Source organism: Muntiacus reevesi, chromosome 20, assembly GCF_963930625.1.
Source record: "Muntiacus reevesi chromosome 20, mMunRee1.1, whole genome shotgun sequence".
In the NCBI taxonomy this organism is placed as follows: domain Eukaryota; kingdom Metazoa; phylum Chordata; class Mammalia; order Artiodactyla; family Cervidae; genus Muntiacus; species Muntiacus reevesi.
In genome coordinates this window covers 43,943,050-43,960,407 of record NC_089268.1, presented here as the reverse complement: position 1 = coordinate 43,960,407, position 17,358 = coordinate 43,943,050, and the positions used below count along the sequence as shown (strand labels likewise).

General features: G+C 46.1%; 1 protein-coding gene across 12 annotated transcripts in view; it reads left to right on the top strand.

Moving 5' to 3' along the window:
• Window positions 1-17,358, top strand: part of PHACTR1 (phosphatase and actin regulator 1) — a 521,359-nt gene that overhangs the window by 290,588 nt on the left and 213,413 nt on the right. Inside the window, exon 1 of one of the 12 annotated variants that reach the window (XM_065912776.1) lies at window positions 4,942-5,533. The exons of 8 other annotated variants lie outside the window; for them this stretch is intronic. In XM_065912776.1, the coding sequence (XP_065768848.1) occupies window positions 5,281-5,533 (253 nt within the window). In that variant the 5' untranslated portion in view covers window positions 4,942-5,280. Of the gene's footprint in view, window positions 1-4,941; window positions 5,534-16,017; window positions 16,099-17,358 lie in introns of those variants that run through there. 3 more of the 12 variants (XM_065912775.1, XM_065912769.1, XM_065912780.1) reach the window with 3 other exon arrangements.

Below are 17,358 nucleotides of genomic sequence, written 5' to 3'. Positions count from 1 at the left end.
ATTTTTTTAATCTTTTCTTACATCAAATATGTGTAGGACTATTTCTCTTAAGTACACCTCTCTTTGAATGGTTCTACCACTTTGCCTTGTATCAACATTACTATTTTGTATTTCAATTCTCTTTTTGGTAAGAGTTAAAGCACTATATGATTTTGGGTAAACTCCGGGAGCTGGTGATGGACAGGGAGGCCTGGCGTGCTGCGATTCATGGGGTCGCAAAGAGTTGGACACGACTGAGCGACTGACCTGAACTGAACTGGAGCACTATATGAGCATTTCCAAATTTCTACCCTTAACTTTGATTCTGACTCCCTTTGAGCCTAAGAGCTGTTAAGTGCTCTAAGTATGATGGAGCACAGACAAGCAGAAAGTGGAACAAAATCTCAGCTCCAAGTGATGGCGTGGAATTTCAATGTCCACAGTTGCCTTCATATCATCATCCTGGTGATGTCTTCTGGAAAGCTCAGTTTTCAGCCCCTGCCTTGCTGGGTGTAACTCTCCCACCAGGCTAATGACCATCCCCGCCCCGACCATGAACTCCTTCTGGCCTCTGAGCCTGTTTTCTCCTCACTGCCACAACCTCTCCCACACCCTCTCTGCCCCCAGCTGCTGCAAGTCAACTTTCCCAGGGAAATTCTCCCTCGTCAGCTCCATCTCTGCCACGTTCATCACTGCAGAACTCCTTCTACCCAAGGCTCCCACTCAGGTAGCAAATACATCTATCTCCATGGCTGCTCTGAATTACAAGTTCACACAAGTGTTTTCAGCTGCCTGTGTTTTGGGAGCACCCTCTCTTCTCTTAGGGCTTCCTAGGTGGCTCAGATGGTAAAGAATCTGGCTGCAATGCAGGAGATCCAGGTTCGACCCCTGGTGTCAGTAAGATCCCTGGCGAGGGGAATGGCAACGCACTCCAGTATTCTTCCCTGAAGAATCCCAGGGATAGAGGAGCCTGGTGGGCTACAGTCCATGGGGTCGCAAAGAGCCAGATTCTCTTCTATTTTAAGCCCTGCAAGGTCAAGGGTGCTGTCTGCTGCTCTCTTCAGAACCAAAGCGTGCCCTCCACTGGTAGGCAGTTCCCAGGCTGGTGCTCCTCAAACGTTACAGTGCCCCCGAATCACCTGGCAGTCCTGTTCAAAGGCAGATTCTGGGGTACAGTGTGACAGGCTGCGTTTCTTCTTTCCCATTTAGATCACCTGGGTGAACATCTCACTCAAGCTGCACTGGCTCTGTGTTGAGATACCCTGATGTAACTGATAGAAATCCCTTCAGGGGTTCCCTCCTTCCTCTTAAAAGTGGAAAAAAAATAAAATCTCACAACACTATCTGTTTTTCCAAGAACGCCGTAGTACGATCATTTTCTTCAATGCAGGGAGATGATTATCAAAGGCAGCAATAGAGCCGAGCCGTAGTAATTACAAGGATGATATTAAACACAGGTTTGTCTTATGGGGTGAGACAAACACAGACTCTGTATAAGACGTGTTCTGGCATCAAGAGCTGTAGGGATATTAGAGTAATGGGTGTCAGAAGGCGGCTTCACGGAGGTGGCATTCAGGGCACAGAGCAGGATCAAGAAAAATGCCAGATGGGGGTGCACACCTGTTCTACTGTCTGCCGGGGGTCAGCGGAAAGGGGTTGCCGGCAGACACCAGACTCAGCATCTTCTTCCAGCCAGCACTGAGGTATATTCCATCCCAGGCCCCTCTCCACCCACCTTCTCTTATAACAATAAACAACTGTGTATCTCAGCTTCCAAATTCAGCTTGAGACACGAACATTCATGCATCTTCTAAGAGGAGTGCGTGTTCAGTCGTTTCAGTCCTGTCCGACTCCTTGCGACCCCATGGACAGGAACCCACCAGGCTCCTCTGTCCCTGGGATTCTCCAGGCAAGGATACTAGAGTGGGTTGCCATGCCCTCCTCCAGGGGATCTTCCCTACCCAGGTATCGAACCCACGTTTCCTGCATCTCCCCTGCATTACAGGCAGATTCTTAACCCACCGAGCCATCTGGGAAGCCCCTTCTAAGAAGTGTAGGGTCCTACAGAACTTTCAGCACAGATGAACGTGTTCTACCACCGCTTGTCCAATATAGTAGCCACCATGGGCATGGACTGTTGGGCCATGTGAAAATGAGGCACTGAAAAGGAATCTCATTTCACTTTCATTTGTTTAAGTGTAAATAGCCATGTGCAGCTAGTGGATACCATTGTTGGCCAGCAGAGTTAGAAGCTCAAACTCAGGGTAGACTGCTTAGGAAAAGGAACCACTGAAGAAGGGAGCAGCTCTCTGAGGTCCACCCGAGGCCTCTATGCACTAAACCTGAATAAAGAGCCCCCACAACTGCAGAGCATGGCCTTTAGACTAAGCTGGAGGCCATGTCAGTATTCTACTACAGTGCATTGATAACTGGGTCAATTAAGGTAGAGACACTTGAGCTCTTGGGTCTGGTTACATATTCAGTGAGCAAATCAAAGACTGCTGTGGGCTTCACTGTTTTAATAAGACCACGTAGAGTTTGTGCCGCTCTGTTATTCTGATCCATGGGCAGAGAGTAAGGTGGAAAAGGCTCGCAATTTTCAAAATTTATTTTTTTAAAAAGTTGTGTTTTCCGCTCAGAAGGTACTTAAGAGGTGACACAGTTTGGGAGAGGGCTCGAGTATTTGAAAAAGAGAATAACAAATAGTGACCCATAACGCAATGCAATTAATTCCTTCATACACTCCTCCAGCGAAGCAAACGGCTCCTTGGCCACCTCTGTGCACATCTAGTCATGTCAGTCCGGTCCGACTCTGCAACCCCATGAACCATAGCCCGCCAGGTTCCTCTGTCCATGGGATTCTCCAGTCAAGAATACTGGAGGCTGTTGCCTTGCTCTCCTCCATGGGATCTTCCCAACCCAGGGATCAAACCTGTATCTCTTGTCTCCTGCATTGGCAGGTGGGTTTTTTTTTTTTGGTTTTTTTTGGGGTTTTTTTTTTTTTTTTTTTTTTACCACTAGCGCCACCTGGGAAGGACTTCCCTTGGAGCTCAGTGGGTAAAGAATCTGCCTGCAGTGCAGGAGACCTGGGTTCAATCCTTGGGTTGGAAAGATCTCCGGGAGAAGGAAAATGGCAACCCACTCCAGTGTCTTTGCCTGGAAAATCCCATGGATAGAGGAGCCTGGTAGGCTACAGTCCATGGGGTTTCGAAGAGTCAGGCATGACTGAGCGACGAACACTTTCAGCCACCTGAAAAGCCCTTGGCCACCTCTAAAATAAGGCTTATAGTTAACCAGGGACCAAGTGATGTGAATATGACAGGAAAAGAAACTAGGATTTACCTGTAGCTGATTTGACTGGTAATCCAGGTGAGAAGGGAGGGGTCCCTGAAAGCCCCAGTGGGCACTAGGGGAGACTGGATTGTGATATAATTAAAGAGAACAGAACTCCAGCTGAGGATTCCCTGACATCTCCTTCTAGAGCAGACCACGGCAGTCGGACACCTGGTGTTCCTAAGTACAGGATGCAAATGAAGCTCGGAATATGCTGACTTGGACAGACGCTTTGCATGCGAGGAGTAGTATGAATGAGTGGGAGATCTGGTGTGATCAGAAGCATATTACAATGCAGTAATTTAATATCCCCAGTGGGTGGTGGACCCTCTTCCCCATGAGGTGAGCTGTATGTGTAGAGAATTTGCTCAATGACCTGTCTTTTGCAGTGGTGTAAGACAACAGGGTGGGGCTTCCCCGGTGGCCCCATGGTAAAGAATCCACCCGCAATTCAGGAGGCACATGGGTTCGACCCCTGCCTGGGTCGGGGAAGATCCCCTGGAGGAGGGCATGGCAGCCCACTCCAGTATTCTTGCCGGGAGAATCCCATGGACAGAGGAGCCTGGTGAGTTACAGTCTATAGGGCCACAAAGAGTCGGACATGAATGAAGTGAAGGAGCACGCGCGCAAGACACAGGGTATCATGAAATTCACTTTGGAGAAGTTCTTGGAAACAACGGGTGGTGATAGCGCATCCTTTAGCTGATACTGTTTTCACTGGCCAGAAAAGAGGACACGGGCTCACAGGGAATGGGGCATGGAGGGAATAACAAGCTTGGGGTCAGACACACCTAGCTGTAGAAACATTTGCCCACTTAGACTTTGTATGGAGATCACCTGGGAGCCTGTTAAAAGTTCAGATTCCTGGTCATTTCACTGAGCTACTAAACCAGGATCTCTCCGCTGGGGGCCGAAAAGGCTCTTTTTAAAACAAACACCCAAGGTGACTGTACTGTGAGACTTCTCTTAGCGTTAGCTCTGTAAAAGGTGAGGTAGGATTCACGATACTTGGGAGTCAGGATTGTGGTATAGATATAGTGTCATTTAAAAAACAACAGCAAGCGGTTAGATCAAACTAAGGCTGGATAAACTTGTAACTGTTACTATTCTTAAGCCATGGATTTGCCTTCTTGAAGATGCCCTTCTTTTCTTTAGAGATCTCAGGTTGATGTCATTTGCCTTGCTGAACTTTATTAACTGTGCTAACTCAGCTGGAGAAGCTTCACCCAAATTAGCTAGGATCCCAAAGTTGCAAGCTGTTGTTTCTGAGGATTGATAAAAGCAACATTTCCTGTTCCCTTTCAACTCTTGAAGTTTTAATGACATGGGTGTAAGGCCCTCTTCAGGTCGGGGAATTTCTATTGAACGTGAAGACATCAGTTCTGTTGTAACAGGTTGTCAACTCCAGTGAAAAGTCAAAGGCTTGGGGGGGCGGATCCGCCCGAGAATGGTAAGGTGTTCTGGCCCCAGAGAGGCGCGTGCACCCCGACGGCCCCTAACACAGCGGCCTTCGCTGTGGCCCATCTTGCTTTCAACCGGCAGCAAGAGGCTGGAGCAAACGGGGGCGGGGGAGGCTGGCGTTCTGCCCTGCAGTCCGAGAGAGGGAAGGTAGCTGCAACGCCCGGCAGGCTCCAGCGGCTGGTGCTGAGACGCGCGGAGGGGTGCGGCTGCCCCGCGCGGATGCGCGCGTGAGGCCCCGAGGGCGGCGGGGGCGCAGCATCCCCGGTGGGAGTGGGGAGTGCTTTCCGGAAACCCTCCTCCGGCCTCGGGATCCCGATTGGCTCGGGCGGGGAGGTCGGCAAGGTCAAGACCCCCTCGGCGCCTTCTTCTGATCCGCCCGCCGCGGTCGAGCGGCTGTGGAGACGCGGGTTGCGGGGCGTGGCGGGGGCATGCTGGCCAGGCGGCGGGGCGCTAGGGGCAGCGCGCGGGGGCCGGAGCAGCGCCCGGCCCGGGGCGCCCGGGGGCCGGATGGCGGAGCCCACGCGCGCCGCGGAGCCGGGAAGGTTTGCGCTCCGCTCGCCGCGCTGCAGGGAGGGCGAGGTGCCAGGCGCGAGCGCCCAGAGACCCAAAAGGAAAGCTTTTTATTTGCTGAGGATGAAGCCCCTGAAGGAGCCCGCCCCCAACAACAACAACAACGTGTCCTTTGTGATCCATTGTCAACTGGGCAAGGAGATCAAACACATTTGCAGCAACTGCAGTCGTGGGGAGGACGCCCGGGACGGTGAGTGTCGGGGCGCGTCGGGGCGGCGGCGAACGCGGGAGGGGAGGCGGCGGCCCTGCCGGTCCCAGTTTGGGGGCGCCGCGGGCGGCTCTACCCGGAGAACTGCGGGGACATCCGCCTCCTAACCGGGCGTGACGCCAGCCCAGCCGGCACTTTGCGGAGCGCTGCCCAGAGCCAAACCCGGACCGCATCCGTGCTTAGACCATTGATGGAAACGCTCCCCCCAAACGAGGGGTTTGAAACAGTTAAAAGAGGCAACTCTGGGATTTTTCTCTTGGGAAGGTGGAGCTTGAGAGGGTTCATCAGGGGCAACATGATTAGCTTTAAAGAGACGAATCCACCTGCTTTCCTAGCTTTCTGGGCTTCTCAGCTGTTCTCCCACCCTTGCGTTACGATAGGATGTGAGCTCTGCTGGGCTGCGTTACAGATGTGGGCGTCGGGTGGGTTGACTCTGGAGAGGCGGCTTGGCCTCGGCCCCAGCGCCTTGCGCCTTGGAGACTTGTGGAGTTGTGGAATGATGTCCGTTCGGAGTAAAACATGGCCGTGGTTTTTGGAGTGCCGTTGCTGGACCCTGCTGGAATGATGCCTAGTGGCCAAATGTGGGAGGTGGGGGAGAGACGGCCGCGGCTTCCTCCAGGTGAGCTAAAGAGCGCCCCCCAAACCGATCAGAGCGCGGCGGTTGAAAGGGTACCGGGCCTCAGCGACTCTGGGCAGACGGAGCCAAGCAGGAGGGACAGCCCTGCGCGGGCATTAAGCTCTGCAGTTGTGGGCGCGCCTCCGTAACGGTCCAGCCTCCCCCAGGCGGTTGGAAGCAGCTCACAGAGCTGGCTCCGGAGGGCCTCTGAAGGTCTGGAAAAAGTTTCGGGCAGAGGGTTTTGTAGGGAAAGCATTAGCTATTGGCCAGGCTGAAGCTCATCGCCTGGCTTGACGCTGCACACACCTGCTTGGGCAGGCAGATTTCTGCTACCAGCCCCAGGCGGGGTTCGCTTGTTCCCTTTGGAAGAGCACTTATTACTTAGGGCTTTCTCTGGTTCCTTGCTGGCCTCTGAAGTGCAGCGTAATGAAGTGACTGGCTTGGCTAATGTCTCTTCAAAATTAAGAGTCCTGCTAGCGTAATGATACTTTTCTTTGATTAAACTGCAAGAGAGGCTGTGCAGGATGGCGTTAGGCATCCGGCAGGTACACATCACTGGAAGCAGCACCCCGGTAGGTCTGGGGGAGGAAACCCACACACCGACATGCGCTTGGTCCTGTGGTTACTCTCTAAGCTGACGGCACCTATGGGGTATATAAGTGGATTAGTGAGATGATCCAAAGCCGGTCTTTTACTGTCTGCTATAATAGAGCATGAGATGCAGGCTAAAATATTTATTAAATGAGTCATTCTGTTGACGGAATTGCTTCCCAGATGGGCTACTTCCACAACCTTGGGGAACTGATTTAAATTAGGATCTCTGAATGCTACTGCAGTGAAGAAGGGTCTGTACCCACACTCAGGGATGTGGGTTCATGTGTATAATTATGAACACGATGCTTCTGCTTACAATACGCATCATCTCCACAACCTCAAACGCTCCAGAATGTGTTACAGAGCCGTCTTTGTGGGTGTTCACACATCACCTGATGGGACTAAAGCCTTTCCTTTCAAAGGATTCTTGTGTAGGGGGAACCTCATGTGGGGGTGCTTAATTTTTGCCAAGTTCTCCCCCGGCTAATCCTGCCTTGCCGTGTGTGCGGCGCTCTTTAGTCACTGAGAGAAAATGAGGTCAGGAGCTTCACCCTTCTCCTTTTACTGCTGGAGCCCAAAGCAGCGCTGCCCACTGTGAATGGAAAGGAATTCAGATAAATTTCACTTTCCTTGGAGACTGACCTTGAATCGTACATCGTCATGAGTGGAGGTTCTGCGAGTGAAGTTCTCCAGCAGCTGTTTTTCAGTTTGAGTCATCTATTTCTGCATGCCAGGAAGAGCCAGCTATTTTAAAGGAAGTGTGTAGTAAAGATTGTAGTAAGGCCAACAGATTTGGTAGGACTCAGCCGAGGAGGACATTTCTCATGGTGGGGTGTGCCTGTGATGTGTCCAGCACCCTAAATGTGTTAGCTTTCTCCTTCAGCGCCATGGAGGTCATTTAGTAGCCACCAAGGAAAGTTGTGGTCTAACTGGAAAGTCTTTAGCTGAAATTTTACACAGGGAGAATTTTATAGAGGTATTGCCCACTGAGGCTCAATCTTAATTTCCTCATATATAGGATATATTTAAACATTTTTATAACTCAGTCTAAAGACAATCTATAAAACTATTTGGCTGATAGAGAATAAACTTTCAAAGAAAAAAGATCCCTGGCTCAGTAAACATATATAGAAAGTGAAATTGTGTTTCAGCATTTGCCCTTTTACTTTTTTTTTTTTTTTTAAGTTCCTGGTATCCACTAACTAGAACTAAAGATGTTTGGCTGACTCTATTTTTAAGTAGAAAATGATTTTAAAAATTGTAGAATGTAGTTCACCTTTAATGGCCCAGGGTAGCTTGTGTTCCTTTCATTTTTGCTGTTTTGGTTCAACACTGAAGCCATTTTTCAGATGCGGAAATAAGCTACTATAGTACTTTGGTGTAAGGGCCACAAGTAGGTGAATGGTAGAAAAAATTCAAATCCTTGTCTGTCTTTGAAACGAGTACTTTCCACTGTGCCTTCAAGTTGATTATTTCTTTTATGACACCTATACTGAATGTAGGAAATTAAGTACTGTGATGTGTATGTGCCTGTGATATATACGTGTATAATCCCGATAAGCCAGGTTTATTAAAATAGTGAACTGAAAGGAATTGTACAATTTCCTAGCATATTTAATTTTACCTGCTTTTCCTACTTAGAGAGGCTGTCATTAGTAGGAATAGAGGGGGGAGAAGTTTTTAGATGAGTAGATTATAAGTTATGTATGTTGTAAAGCTCCAAGAGACATAGCTACATTATCACTGAACTTCTATTGGAAGTCAGTAGGAGAATTTGATTTTATAAATAGGTAAAAACTCTGGGGGGAAATCTGCACTCTATGCTGTATATAATTTCATACATGTTTTCTTTTCTCCTTTGAATTCTTTTTGAGTCTATTAGTGAGGAATTATAGAATTACGCCATTAATAACTGTGTATTAATATATAATTTCAATAGAAATAAAACATTTTGAAAAGTTTTAAAAATACTGTGAAACTTCTGTGTTATAGAGGCCTATTTACAAAGCAATCAAATGATTAATAGATTTAGAAAGAAGACATTGATTGTAACTGCTACTCAGTACCTTTTACATGTGATGGATCAATATTTCAAGGTTGTTTTCACTTCACTAAATATGATTTCTTCAAATATTCATATATAAAATCACTAATCCAGTAACTTACTAGATGCATTTCCAAACTTTATCTTCAGGATGAGAAATATTTAACATGTCTTCTGATGGATTCCAGTGTGAACTTTTAGAACAAAAACAATTTGTTGTAATACTTCTATGTTACTCTGACTGTAAGTTTCATTCCGTAAGACAGCCTTTTAGAAAGCAGTGCCTTACGAGTTTCTGTGGGTCAAATCCTTCCTTTTGCAGATGAGGAAACTGAGGTGCGTAAAGATGAGGTGAGCAGTCCCCTGAGATCTAACCATTTGGTGTTGGGGGTTGCTAACAGTACCTGTCCCTTGATGAAGCAAGAAATTTCTAATAGTGGTTCAGAGCTGACTCCTGGAACCTCACTGCCTGTTTTCAAATAATGGCTCCTCCCCTTGCCAGCTGGGTGACTTTAGGATACCATGATACTATCTACTGCATGGAGTTGTGAGGATTAAATGAGATAATCGGTACAAAGCACTTAGCATGGTGCCTGGCGAGAGAAGGTGCTGGAGAAATATTAGCTGTGATTACTATCATCTGTATTGTTACCTCCAAGTTCAATTTTGTCTTGGATTTTTCCTCCTGCTATTGTGCGTTCCTTGGTCTCTTCTGTAATCAAGCATCCCTGGATTGGGTCCAAAATGAAATCACCAATTCTACTCTGTATTTAACGGTGAAAACGTATCTTTCTAATAAAAGCAAGGAAAAGTGAGATGGGAGAAGAGCCCCTTCAGCGTCGTGCACTTCAAAGTTAATCTGCTGTGGTGGTTTTAGAGTTTTAAAAGTCATGACCCACTCGTTCTAGATGAAAGGGCTCATGCATATGTCTAAATTTACAGTGAATAAGCACTTTTTGGTCAGTAGACTAATCAAAAAAATAGGCAAGGTGAGATCTTGAAGAGGAAATGTGAACAGTGGGATGAAGTAGTTACTGGAGAATTCTATCAACATGGGCCCAAAGGACGCTCATAGACGAAGGGAGAGCTATGAAAGGCATGGCCTGAAGCAAGGGGTAGAGATGGGAATCCGCCTCCTTAAAGTTGGGAGGACCTGGGAAAGGCTCTAACTTGGGCAGGGTATATAAAGCTGGAACCCTGAAAAGAAAGGCATGCGCTGAGACAGTAGTGAAGAGAAGTGAAGGACTTAGTGGGGTGTTAGGAGGGAGTGTACAAAGCCGGGAAATTCTAACAAAGTGGGCTGTTAAAATTCTGTTAAAGTATCATATACAGTCATCCTTCAGTATCTGCAAGAGATTGGTTTCAGGTACCCTCCATGGGTACCACAATCCAGGGATGCTCAAGTACCTTGTATAAAATGGCCTAGTGCAATAAATGCAATCTGCTTTCCATACCTGTGCATTTTGCATCTGTGATACAGATGGTGGACTGAATTCCTCCAACTGAGCTATTGACTGATTCTCTTAAACGTTTGTTATAAAATTAGCAGTGTATGTGTGCTGAAAGTGATGGACCCTTTCAGATACCAATAGGTACAATAACCAGCTATTGTCTTTGGATCTTAGAGCAACAGGAAAATAAACAGCTAAGTTGGAGGAAGCCATTAGCTGTGTGAGTAAGGCAGGAGGGCTTCCTGGAGGAGGTGATATTTGGACAAGAACCTAATGGAGGCATTTTCTCAGGTAAAGAAGGAAGGGCATGTTGGTGAGGAAAACAATGTGCAAATGATTTAAACTGCAAAAGAGCACAATCTACTCCAGTACTCTTGCCTGAAGAATCCCATGGACAGAGGAGCCTGCCAGGCTACAGTGCATAGGGTCACATAGGGTTGGACATGACTGATGTGACTTAGCACACATGCATAACTTGCTCAGAAAAGGGGAGAGGTTCAGCAGATAGAATTAGTGGAATGTGGGGGAAATGACATGAGGTAGTCCAGAAACATATGTTGGGGCAATTCTTCATTTTTTCCCACTGATATATTTGTGCAGCATTTTTATGTGCCAGGTTAAGTGTTGGGAATATAAAATTCAATGGAACAGTATGGTCTTTGTGCTCAAAGACCTTATAATATACAGGGAAATAGGTAGACAGATGCACAGAAGTTTTAAAAAGTGTATGAGAAGGTCAGGTGTTGTTTTGGAGGCAGAGAGTGTCAGGCCTGGCTTGGGCAAGAGAGAAATCAGGAAGATTTTGGTACAATTTACGAAGGAGTTCAGATTTCATCCAGGGAGCACTGTAAAAATATTTATTAATAAACGGAAGTCTCAGTGAAATAGAGTTGGGAGACCGAACTGGGGAGTTCTCACGACCTGGGAGGATAGTAGAGCCCAACAGGGAGAAGAGAAACTCTTCTTTCCTGGCGAGGATTCAGCCAGTGAAAAGCCATGGACTCTTTGTTGGCTAAGTCCCCCCAGCTTCCTTTTCCCTTTTGTAAAAGTGGCCCCCTTTCTGGGACTTTCATGGGTTGTAGACTTCCAGTGGCATTTCTCTGCTGATCCTGAATGAATCCATCTTTTTGCTGGAGAAGTTCCCGGCAGTCTATTTGTTTTAGGTCAGCAACACCGAAGGCAGTACAGGGGTTTTTAAGCAGAGGTAGCATGATGGAGCTACCTTTTTAAAAACGATTACTATGAAAAATTGCACACATACAAATGTAGACCAAAGAAGATAATGATCTCTACAGTTTCCTCGCATATTCCCCCAGCCCTGTATTCTATTGAAGCAAATTTGTATATGTTTTATGATGGTGTTACTGGCAGAGCTTAAGAAGGGCCCTGAGTCTGACACTCATAACCAAGAACAGCCACTTGAGGACCTTGAGCAGCAAGTGTCAAAAGACCAAGACTCTGCTATTCTGGTGTACGCTTACAAAGGCCCAGTAACAGTTTCAAGCACCAGCAATTCAGTTTGCCTTATCTTCAGCATGACTTTGAACTTGTAAGTAGTTTTGCTAATTTCTCCTTCTGCTCTAATATCTTTCTGACACACTGACATCTATAAATGTTCACTCAGTTTAGGAGAAGATATTTTTAAAATATTTGCAAAATCTATAGCTTAAAATAAACCCATATGTCTAAAGGAGATAGAAAAGGTCAATAGGTAAAATATATACATATGACTTTATTGAGAGGGCAAGGATCAGAACCTATTTGCTAGTCCCCAACATTCATTTCTGTAGTTAATACAACTGGTAAGAATGTTGTGGACATGAATAGGTGTTTAGAGTTTTAAGACATGGCGGAGAGGGGGCATGATGATTTCATTTTTGTGTAGGTCATGAAACAGGGATTCAGTTTCATTCTTTTGTGTGTAGCTGTTCAGTTTTCCATTTATTGAAGAGAGTGCCTTTTCCTCCTCGTATACTCTAGGCTCTTTTGTCATGAATTAACTGCCCAAATATGCATGGATTTATTTCTCGCTGTCTCTCCTGTTCCACTGATCTATGTGTCTGTTTTTGTGACAGTACTGTACTGCTCTGATTACTGTAGCTTTGTAATACAGTTTAAATCAGGAAGTATGCCTTCCATTTTGCTCCTCTTTTGCAAGATTGCTTTGGCTGTTTGGGGTCTTCTGTGGTTCCATACATGTTTCAGGATTTTTTTTTTCCATTTCTGTGAAAAATGTCATTGGAGTTTTAGTTGCTTTATTGAAAGATAATTCACACACCATAAAATTCGCCCATTTAAAGTGTACAATTTGATGGCTTTTACTATATTCACAAGGTGGTAATCTGTCACCACAGTCAATGTTAAGACATTTTCATTATCGCCGAGAGAAAGCCCATTCTCATTAGCCAGTCTCTCCAATCATTATGTCTCCCCTAGCCCTAGGCTACTGTTAATCTGTTTTTGTTTCTATAGACTTCCTTATTCTGGACATTTCGTATGAATGGAATCGGGCAATATGTAGTTCTTTGACTGACTTCTTTCACTTAGCATGACATTTTCATGGCTCATCCATGCTGGAACACGTATAAGCACTTCATTCCTTTTTATCACCGGATCATTGTATGGATTTGACACGTTTTGCTTATTCGCCAGTCAGTGGATAGTGATTTGTGTTCTCTCCATTTTTTGGCTGTTACGAATAATACTACTTTGAACATATACATATAAGTGTGGGTGTAGATGCCTGTTTTCCTTTCTTCTGAGTATATCCCTAAGAATAGAACTGCTGGATCATACATTAGCACCTTATTTAGCCATTTGAGGAACTGCCCATTTCTTTTTCAAAGGGACTGCACCATTGTACATTCCCAGTATCAGCGAAGATAAAGTCCTCTTCCACTACATCTTTCCAATGGTGGTGGTGATCTGTGTTTTGGATTATAGTCACCCTGGAGGGTTATTAAGAGAGGAAGTGAGATTTGGTGGTCAAGAAGAGTGTTGATTCAGTCAGCTTAAAGCTAGTAAGTTGAGAAAACCTGGACACCGAAATACATTGTGTTACACTTTAAAATTTGCGCATGTTATTTCCTTGCAATCGTGAGGACACTTTAGGTTGGAAAGCCTGTTGTGACCGCCTCAGGAGGAGGCAGCGTCAGGGGTCGTGTCTTCCTCCACGTCACCTGCTGATGCTCCTACACTTGGACTGGCCCTCCGCTTCCACCTCTGCAGCCATGGTTGGCTGCTTCTGGGATGTGATCTTCCAAGAGGAGACTGGGCTTCCCTGGTGGCTGAGGGTAGAGAGCCCACCTGCCGATGCAGGAGACGCAGGTTCAGTCCCGGGTCGGGAAGATCCCCTGCAGAAGGGAATAGCAACCCGCTCCAGTATTCTTGCCCGGGAAATCCCATGGACAGAGGAGCCTGGTGGGCCACACTCCATGGGGTCGCAATGAGTCAGGCACGACTGAGTGACTAAGACACACACACACATGAGGCTACATGTTTTGGAAAGTGGAGTTTCACTTCTTAAAGTGATTAATGAAATATGAAAGTGATTGCTTCTGGAAAATTCAGGAAGAAAGGAACACGGAAAACAAACTCAATTCATTTAAAAGCAAAAGAGGAAATTATATGTGTTTTTGGATGATAGTCACCCTGGAGGATTATTAAGAGAGAGAATTACATCAACCCTCTGCCTGCTCCTGAGTCACCTCTGTCCTGAATTTCTTCCACCTGTGAGATAATTATTTCTCTTCCCTGAAGATGCTGAGTTGCCTGAAACCCAACCACATCAGGGATTGGTAAACTGTGGTCTGTGAGCCCTCTGTTTTCATAGCAGAGAAGGGTTTTTTTTTTCTTTTTTACAATTACAACAGCTGACAGAAATCAAAAGGAAGGCTATTCCATGATGTAGGACACTTACACTAAATTCAGATGTCAGTGTCCATAAATAAAATTTTGTTGGAGCTCATCCATGCGGGATTGTGCATGTACTGTCCACAGTAGCTTTTGTCACACAGCTGCTGGGTCGAGGAGCTGCAGCAGAGATCTGCAGACCCTCAAATACTTACTCTGGCTTTTATCAGAAGAATGTTGTCGATGCCTGCTACATCACCGTTCCTATCGTTAGGGAGTACGGCTATTGACTGTCTTAACATCACATCTAATTTTAGGATTGAAAGGGACTCCATCGCTTGTCTGTCTCATTCACCAGAACTGCAGTTTTACTCTTTTCAAAAGGCCGCATGGTGTCCTAGTGTAGGCAGAGGGACAGGTTTGAAATGAAAATCAACCTAAAAAGAAACAACTCATCCGAATTGGGTTTGTGGAGTATCTTTGCGCTCCCCACCCCCACCGTGACCTTTATGTGGGCTTCAGGCAAGCACATGTGACACAGGGGATGTATTTCTAACCCCCACCTAAGAGCAAGCTATCTTGAGGCTGTTATTGTTTCGGTGTGAACTTTAGAACAATCGCCTCTGCTATTTTGGCACAGGGAGACTTGCCTCCACGGTAATTATTTTGTAACCCACAAAAGTAATTATAAAATCAAGTAATTAGCTTCTAAACAAGCTGTAACCCCAGCAGTGACTCTTGGGAGGGGGACCAAGCTCCGTTCTTTAGTTCTTATTTTCAGGACTGCCACCTTCTGCCTGTCTTGCCCCTTTGCCTCAGTTTTTGTGTTAACTGAACATCAAGTTCAGTAGCAGTCTTCAGTGATGCACCAGCTGCTCTTGAAGCGGCTTTCTTAAACAGTAGTATCGCTCCAAGGTTATGAGCAGAAAGACAGAGGAGCAAGCAAGCAAAGGGAACAGGGAAGCCTGGTTTAATTCTTCCAGTGATAGAAATCCACTTTTCAAAGGGTGTTACAGCCTACCACACTCCATACCTGGTTTGGGCTGGGATTTTTGGGAGTTGCTCTGTAGTGAGACCTCCAGATTCTGAAGGTGTTCTCAGTAAGAGTTGGCACCAGGATGTCCTGGCACAGAGCGAGGAATGCAATCTGCCACATAGTTAATGACTGTCCGTCACTGACAGGCCGGCCCCAGAGCAGAATCGGGGGTTATTTCTTGAGAGACTTAAGTCTGTTTATGGGCAAGTGTTTGTCTGCCACATGCAGCAGATACTGTGGTTAATGATTATATGTTTGGAAACTTACTGGCCTGATGAACTGGGCTACTCCCCCACGATGAAAGGCTGTTTCCAGCAGCTGATCTTGGCTATGGGTGCTATGATGGATTTGCTACATATTCAAGACTCGCCTTCTCCAAATCTCAGTGACTCACTGATCCATGAGTCCCTTCCCGAGCTCACTAAAGAAGCCAAACAGTCCCCAGACAGAAGCTTATCATCCCCCAGATGAACACACAGTGAACCTTTCTGCTGGCCCAGAGCCCTATTGTTTGCGTATCCACATTGAAGAGTACGCTACAATTTCCAGTTAGCCATGGTATGAATTATTCATGCCCTAGAAGCAGCCTGTGGTCAGAACGCCACCCCCTGAAGTAAAACGGAAGACAAAGGAACAGGTTTTCATATTTGCAGCTGACAGCGCCCTTTGCAGTGGGAGCAGACGTAATGAGCTGCGGGAACCCTCCCATCCCCTTCCCTGTCTTTGAGGCAGAATCATGAACATGAATGCAGCTGTCTTGTGGTCAGACGATAGATGTGACTTGGGTTACTGGCGAGTGTTGTAGTCATTGGGCTGGGTGCCTAGGTCAGCTTTTCAACGTTTTCCAAGAATACAGAAGAGGGAATACCTAGTAAAAGGAGCATCTGTGTTCAAGAGCCAAAAGTAAAGACCACAGACATAAGGACGAGAGTTACCTTTTGGAAGAAGAAACTTGTGAGTATCTTAGAAGACCCTCATGTATAAACCAGATAAAAGGGGAGATGGCGCTGGTTTGGGCGGGGCTGCCCTCACAGAGTGCCCTAGAGTCCTAAAGTTTTCCAGTTGACTCATTTTTTTTTTAAAGATTTTTTTTGATAGCGACCATTTTTAAAGTCTTTATTGAATTTGTTACAGTATTGCTTCTGTTTTATGTTTTGGTTTTTTGACCCAGAGTCATGTGGGATCTTAGCTCCCCAACCAGGGATGGAACCCACACCCCCTGCATTGAAAGGCAAACTCTCTCAACCACTGGATCACCAGGGAATCTCCAAGCTTTCCCGATTAAAAGTTGTTCTCTGCTCTGCTCCATTTAGATAAGATACAGTGTACAGTGATTATTGCATTTTTAGAATATAAACATCAACTCATAACTGGGGACATTATATATCCCCAATTTGTGTCTTACAAAGATGATGAAACATCTAATAGAGCAGCTTCTGACATAAATAAGGTATAACCAAATAAGATATTGGTTTTTTTGTGTGTGTGTGTATGTGTATGGTCCACCCTAAGGTAGTGTCAATTTGGGGAAAATGTATATATTGGGTGAAGATTTGCATGGCATCATGTATAAATGGGTTCCAATAGAAAATCTTTAGCTTCAGATTCTTTCAAGAGGAATGTTGAATCTCATGTCAACATTAATAGTCACCTCTGTAAAAAAAGACAACTGCTCAAAATGAAATTGGACCAGACATACAGTCCTTTTTGCTTCATCTCTAACAGGCAGCCCCAATACTTTGACCCCCTGATGTGAAGAACTGACTCATTTGAAAAGACTCTGATGCTGGGAAAGATTGAAGGTGGGAGGAGAAGGGGAGGACAGAGGATGAGAGGGTTGGATGGCATCACTGACTCAATGGACATGAGTTTGAGTAAACTCCAGGAGTTGGTGATGGACAGGGAAGCCTGGCGTGCTGCAGACCATGGGGTTGCAAAGAGTTGAACACGACTGAGCCACTAAACTGAACTAACAGGAGGCTCAGTGGTAAAGAATCTTCCTGCCAATGCAGGAGGCTCAGGAGACACGGGTTTGATTCCTGGGTTGGGAAGATCCCCTGGAGGAGGAAATGGCATCTCATTCCAGTATTCTTGCCTGAAAAATCCTATAGACAGAGGAGCCTGGCAGGCTACAGTTCATGGAGTCGCAAAGAGTTGGACATGACTGAGCACATGATTGTCTCTAACGCTGTTGATGGAACCTTGTTGAAATTC